The sequence below is a fragment of the Bactrocera oleae genome, chromosome 4 (assembly GCF_042242935.1).
Source record: "Bactrocera oleae isolate idBacOlea1 chromosome 4, idBacOlea1, whole genome shotgun sequence".
Classification (NCBI taxonomy): Eukaryota; Metazoa; Arthropoda; class Insecta; order Diptera; family Tephritidae; genus Bactrocera; species Bactrocera oleae.
The window spans coordinates 41,830,268-41,837,541 of record NC_091538.1 but is presented as its reverse complement, the minus strand read 5'-3'; the positions used below and the strand labels follow the sequence as shown (position 1 = coordinate 41,837,541).

The window sequence follows — 7,274 nt, the reverse complement described above, 5'->3', positions numbered from 1 at the left end:
TTTCGTGCCCTGTCTTGCATAAGAAAACTCGTCGAAATTAATTAAAAGTCCTTATGTCAATTCCCACACTTTCATAAGCATGCTATAATGAGAGTATGGTGTAAACATGCTTATTGTAATGTTATTATAATAATGTGTGAAAATAATAACACATTTATGTAATTCATGGTTACTTCCAGTGCATGTACGTTATTATTTCAGAAAGTTCACACTTGGTCACAATTTTCTTGCACAAAGTATTAGGTACAAATCATAGATTACATTTTAATTGCAAATACCGCAAAGTAGTTTCTATACCTTTGCTAGATGTTTGGCCACGCTTCTCCCCTATTTGTGGCGACAAAAAAATTAACTGTTAGCCGCTTTTCTATGGGCGATAGATTTCATGAGAAGTTTGATCATTGTAGAAGTACACTTAGTTGAAATTATTAAATTAAACTTTTTGTCGAAAAGGGTAGAATATTGGGAACACAACCTGGTCCTGTAGAGCTGCGGTGCACAAATCCAGTAACTATTAAAAATTATTGATATTTCAATTATGATCTCAACTTAGTATAAAAACAAAGTGAGACAGGTAAAGGAGTACAGTTGGCAACAGCACGTACCACTCCAAACACGCATCATGTCCTTTGATAGAATTGCAAATTCGCGGTTTGGGATAAAGCTACTAACGATTCTTGGGCTCTGGTCCGCGGCTCGTAATAATTCTACGTTTTTCGGACGATATTACCGATATTACCAATTCGTATTGAATACCACGATGACATTTACCTTCACGCTGCTCTTGTGGATGGAAATCATACTTAGTGGAGATGTTGACTATGTGTTCCAATGGATGAGGCTCGCAATCACTGAAACTTGTCTCATCGTTAAAGTTCTCAACATTTGGTACCATGCACAAACGGCTAATGAGTTGCTTCAAGAATGGGACAAAAGTGATATGTTTGCTTTAAAGACGCTTGAGGAACAAAAGATGTGGCAGGGCGCTCAACGATACTTCCGAAAGGTTGTAGCAGTCTATTCGCTTCTCAGTATTTGCTCGGTGTTTATGGCTTTGTTCTCCGTTTTCTTCATGGACACACTTGCACTGCCCATCCCATACTGGATGCCAGCGTCATGGCGCGGAAGTAACGCGTGGCCTCTATTCTTGTACGAAGACATAGTCGTGCCATTCAGTTGCTTATGCAACACCCAAATCGAATTTTTTTTGTGTTATTTAATGTTCCATTTAACTCTTTGTCTGCGCATGATTGGCACAAGGATGGAGCGATTGGGTGATCAAGTGAACGATGTGGAGATCACCACTGAACTTGAAAACATAATAAAAATTCATCAAAGAATTGAGGGGTGAGTTTCGGTGAAAAAAAATTCACAATAATTGATTGATGTGTAATGATGTTCATTTTTTACGCAATTCTGTAGTATGGCCAAAAGTTGTCAGAAAATCATAATGTGGCCTGTGCTGGCGCAGATTATATTCAGTTCTCTCATCATTTGCTGCTCTATTTACTCTATACAACGAGTAAGTTTTGTACTTATTCTCCAACTGTGTCAAGTATTTGACAACATTTATCATTACTTAGATAAGCTTTAGTGAGAATCCATCTAATTTTTTGGGCTTTATACAATATGTCGTGGCTATGGCTTTGGAAATATTTCTACCATGTTATTATGCCAACGAAATAACCGTAGAATCAGAGAATTTGAGCAACCATCTCTACAACTGCGATTGGACTGTGATGTCTCTATATAACCGTCGTCAAATTTTTCTTTACATGGAGCATTTAAAACAGCCCATAACTTTGTATGCGGGCAACTATTTTCAAATTGGGTTGCCGGTTTTTTCGAAGGTATTTCAGGAAAGATTTTCATTTACATGCTACAAATATTACTTATATCATAATTTTTACTTTTTAGACTATGAACAATGCCTACAGTCTCCTAGCTTTGCTGGCCAATGTCAATGAAGAAGAGTGAGAATATAATTGAATCGCATAATCACCATGGAAGACACTTATGATCTAAAGGGAGTCAAATAAATAATTTTAGCTTAAATAGAAGAACCGATCACACAAATTATTTATATTTATACCCTGAACAGGCTATATTAAGTTTGCCACGAAGTTTGAAGACTCAGAAGAAAACGTCGTAGTTCCTATTAAATATAGCACGACGAGCTGAGTCGATTTAGCCATGCCCGTCAGTCTACCGTCTATCTGTATATATGCGAACTAGTTCCTCAGTTTTTATTCTCTTGCAACACGTTTCTTCAGACTATACAAGTTTTTTTCACCTAACGGTTGGCTGTATCACCTAAAACTAATCGAGATAGTTATCGAGTTATATATGGTATATATAAATGATCAGGATGACGAGACGAGTTGAAATCCGGTTGACTGTCTCTCCGTCCGCCCGTACGTTCGTGCAAGCGATAACTTGAGATATCTTAATGAAACTTTGTACACATATTCTCTGGCACCCAAGGTAGATTGATATTGCAAATGGGGGGAATCGGGCCACGCCCACAAAACGCATTTAATTAAACACAAATAAATTATCATAACTAAGCCGCAAATTAATATATAAAACTGATATTTTGTACAGGAGATCGCAGTAGTGAGTGTCACCTGGGGATTAAAAAGTTAAAAAGGAGGCATGGATCCGCCCCTAAATGGTTTAATGCAAATATTTTGGAAAACGGCTAAATATATATCAACCTAACTTGCTGAGAAGAAGTCGTTTTATCAAAATGTTTCATTTGTAGAAACCGATAGCGGATCACTATCAGCTATAGTTATATGTCATACAAACTGAACGATCGGAATCAAGTGCTTGTATGGAAAATTCTTTCATTTGATGAGAAATAATCAAAAAATTTGGCATGGGATATTATCCAAGACAACGGTTCAATGTTCGAAGAAATTATTTAGATCAGATTGGATTACTATAGCATATAGCTACTATAAAAACTGACCGATCGAAATCAAGTTCTTATGCGGTATCTTTGGTATTTGTAACGGGTATTATAGCTTCAGTGCAACTTTTTCTTGTTTTATGTATCTTAAGTCATGATACAGCATACGAGTAAGTACATGGGGGGCTATCTAGATCTTCTAGGAATCATTTTTGCTGTCTGAACATAAATGAAGGAAAAAAGTTTGAGTCAATTCTTGAAGAACCGTCTTCCCGAATCATCAAAAAGACTTTAGTAACATATGCCAACAACATTCGACATCTAACAGACAACACATCGGATGCGGTAATTACAAAGGTATACTTCAGACCATTCACATGGAAAAAATTTACACACTTTCTTTCTTCACATAGGTGAGATTTGAAGGAAATAAAACTTGGTGCGTAATTACGCTCTGGCTTCTGTAGCTGGTTAAACTTCAGACTTAACCCCGACACACCAGTTAAATGTCCTCTACGATAGGAGTTGTCTAAAATTGATAATAGGTATGGAAAACAGGGTCGATCTTCGACTATTTAGAGCTTTAGCTCTAGCTGAATAAAATATATTATGTTACATGTACATCGTGATTATAAATTTAGACAAGACCATTATAAACGGGACCTTTAAGGAAATCGGCATTTTCGGTCCCTCGGTTACTACATAACCACAAAAACCTCATTTTGATATCACAATAACTAAAATTTACGCGACTCGGCGCAAACCAAACTCAGTAAGAAATAGTTTATATTATGTTGATAGAAATAATTTATTAATCATCGTGGATATATGACGGCTGATTCATTTGATAACTAAACCCCCGCTGGACTGGTCTTCCTTACTTTTGACTGCTCAACTCAATATCCTGGATGAAGACTCCTTTCAAAACAGGTAAAAATGATATGTTGCTTATCAGTGTCAGATATTTCCAATGATGCGCAAATAAATAAATACAACAACCAACGGAGAAATAATATACTTGATTGTTGTTGTGTTTGACAGCTGGTGGTGGAAATAGTGAAACCACAACTAGCGAACCAGGACAGCGTTACCATAGATAAGTGCGCAGATATGTAGATTTGTGAAAACGGAAGAGCTCAAGCAAACACCAAAAATGCCAACAGCGACGTTTCTTCGTCGTCATCCTTTCGGCTTGTGGTGGTCTCGATGGTGGCGACGCCTTGGCTTTCTTGCGCGCTTGTCATTCTCCTTGCGATGCGCGCTTAACTCAAAGCTAACCAAACACTGTTGATTCTGCCGCCATATTTATTGTTGTTGTTGCTGTTTCGCATTGCATTGAAAGTCAGAAAAATGTAAGAAAATTCATAATATTCATGAGTTTAGTTTAATGAAGTGCCAATGGCAATAAAAATGTTTCATTATGGAAATCCGAGCTAAAACCAAAACTCCGTAAACCCATAATGCGGTTGTGAGGGATGGCGATGGCGGAGGTGCAACGGTGGAAGGAGAGCGCACATAATCGCCGCAGCAGCAGCAGAAACCGCAGCGATGGCGTCAAGCTAAACGTTCACACTACTCCGGGTAGTGGCCCTTCGGTCGGTCGGTTGGCGACAGGAAGCACCGGGGCATAGGAAGTGATGCGACTGCCATGCCTTCAGCGCTTATCTTTTTCTCCGCTGATAATTTTTCACTTTCGCAAGACGACAGCAGCACGGCGGTGTACTGGTTGTTATGTGCGACCTCGCCATCGCAACTCATTAAAAATACGTAGCGACGATATTCAACCGCAGCCAGTACCAATGGCATGGTCGGTGTACCTCCTTATCCGACAATCGCTCAGCAATCTTGCACTCTATTTTTTCGTAAGGCCACTTCTTGCTCACACCGCTCGGACAAACAATGCATTGCCTGGCCCATAAAGGTTTTGTGAGATTCTTTCGCTTTACCAAACTAACTGAACAGCTTTTACGCTAGCGCGCCTGAAAGTATGCCATCTCATGGACCACACGCTCACTTGCATTGGAAATATGCTAATATATTATTTTAAGTTTTGCGTTTGATAATTTTTTTGCTTCGTTTGTCAGCTGTTCACTTTTTAGCCGCTATGATAAGAATTGCAAATACTTTTGAGTAAAAGTTTTATAAAAATGCGGACACTTCTCACGCTCACACCAAGCATAGCAGCGCGTATGAATGCGTTTTCAAAACTTTTCGCCGCTTTTCATTATTGATGTTCTCTCTTGACGACGTCAGCTTGTTGCTGCATACTTTTGTCGGTAATTAAGCTAGCTGGAGGTGTGTGGATTTTCATTGTTAAGGATAAGTTTATTTCACACACACAAATGAATGATTAATTAGGATATAATGTGGTTCCTGACAGCCTTACGATACTTATGCTGCTGCTTATCTTACTAATTCAAAAAAAAAGAAAATACATATTTGTTTGTTGAGGAAAAAAATGTCAGAACAGACACTTATACGTATTCGCTCCAATTAATATTTGATAGTAGCTTAAATTAAGCAAACATGCGAAACACTTCGGGGAATGGACCAGCGCACAGTGGTTTCGCCCATACGCAAAAGAATAAAAAAAATTTATTAAATAAAAAAATTACGAAAAAGTAAACAAAATTTCTCTAAAATGTACAAACTTCTTAATGGAAACCGTTTCTTTTTTTTGAAATCTAACGGAACTTTCCAAAAATGGCATTGCAGTTGTGACCACTTATTAATTTTTTTAAGAGCAGTTGCACGTAGCGTGAATATTTCACAACAAAAGTTCAAAGTAGATTATTCTTAATGGATTTTGAAGTTGAAGGTATTTATTTTATGTTACAAAATTAACAAAAGTTCACTTGTGTTGTAGTTATTTTCAAATCGATAATTTAGTTTACCCTGTACTTTATGTATTTCATGTGCGTCTTTGATATGTTTATATACAATTTTAGTTGTGTTCTCCACGATTCCCCCCATTCATTTTCCTTATTATCCTGTATTTGTGTATATTTTGAGGTAATAAAAAAGTTAAATACAGCTGCCCAAATTGGCCTATATGCGAATAATCTGCAATATACTAACGTCATCTTTTTCATTCAAAATGAAATTTGCCTTGAAAAGCCACTGCTTTGCCCTGTTATTATGCTATATTTTTATGTTTTTTAATAATCCTGACATATCTGCCGATATTACGGAAATTGATAAAGTTTTAATGCTCAGAGCCTCAACTTGGTTGCAAGCCATATCTATGGGTTACAAGATTAATTCAGCGAAATTTAGCGAAACTTGCTCTTGAAACCACAAAGCAGTGGGTTGTCAAATATCCCTGGTTTTAATTCTCTCCATCGGTGCCTAAAATTTTACTTCATGATTTTGAAGTTATAACACATTCCTTGGTTCCGATTGGAGAACTTCCAGAAGAATTTGCTGAGGCAAGGATTAAAGATTAAAGAAAAAGGTTCTGTTTACCACATTCATGGAATAATTCAAGAGTCGTTTCATATACAGGTGTAATGAACAGATTGCTTATAAGCTCTGAACCCTTTATTTCTGTGCTACGAAAACTTGCTTAAAACCACAAATCAACGCTACTAATGTCAACTATAGATTTACTTGATGAGACAATATGAAAGTTGTTTATAAAAATGTTGTGTTGTTTCTAATTATTGTATTTAAATGTTTTTCTCGTTTCATTTTTCTATTATCACAACATTTTTGAGAAGCCAAAAATAAATGCGAATATTCTTGAAAGTGTGTATTTTACTTTTGAAATGTATTATTATTAGTAAAACCATGCCCAGTTTCTCTTAAAATAACACAAAATTATCGATTCGTTACTGACTGTTACTATGGCAGCTATAGGATCAGATGTGCCCAATTTGTTTATAATATATTTATCATATTTTTATAGAGTTTTGGTGAAAAACTCTAAACAATATTTGATCTAAAAATATTTATGGGCGCCGCACCCATTCAAGCGAAATCACAGCGCAGTGGAAATAATATATTTATGCTCTCTCTTATTGAATCAAAAATTTCGCCACCCTGGCCCAAGGAAACAGTACCTTTTCAAACAAATTGTTCAGAACGGACCACTATAGCATAAAACTGCCATTCAATTAACCGAATGTTTTTCTTGTAACCTTAATTCGGCTTAAAGGTGATTTATATACAACAACGTGGATAGAAAGAACTAGCAAAATGTTGACCAGTTACGTTTTCAAAACCTTTGTAGAAGCTTCAGTATTTTAAATAAAAGTTCTAATGTTGTGTTATATCTAAAAAAAACCCTTCCTAAACAAAAAATTGATTCATTTAACGTATCATTAATTTGACGTGAGTGAGGTATTTTATTACAATTTCA

The 7,274-nt window shown here is 36.5% G+C and overlaps 1 protein-coding gene across 1 annotated transcript; it reads left to right on the top strand.

Annotated features, from left to right (window-relative positions):
- Window positions 1-600: 600 nt before the first annotated feature.
- Window positions 601-2,023, top strand: LOC106621127 (odorant receptor 94a). The gene is made up of 4 exons (XM_014239851.3): window positions 601-1,347; window positions 1,423-1,522; window positions 1,584-1,850; window positions 1,918-2,023. Exons 1-4 carry the CDS (start codon window positions 623-625, stop codon window positions 1,975-1,977), a joined length of 1,152 nt encoding a protein of 383 aa, XP_014095326.3. The 5' UTR covers window positions 601-622; the 3' UTR covers window positions 1,978-2,023.
- Window positions 2,024-7,274: the final 5,251 nt, after the last annotated feature.

Excerpts from the sequence above, each read along its gene's own strand:
- LOC106621127 (XM_014239851.3), top strand. The coding sequence starts at position 623 with ATGTCCTTTGATAGAATTGCAAATTCGCGGTTTGGGATAAAGCTACTA. Across the intron at positions 1,348-1,422 it reads ATTCATCAAAGAATTGAGGG|TATGGCCAAAAGTTGTCAGA; the intron begins GTGAGTTTCGGT and ends GCAATTCTGTAG. Across the intron at positions 1,851-1,917 it reads GGTTGCCGGTTTTTTCGAAG|ACTATGAACAATGCCTACAG; the intron begins GTATTTCAGGAA and ends TTTACTTTTTAG.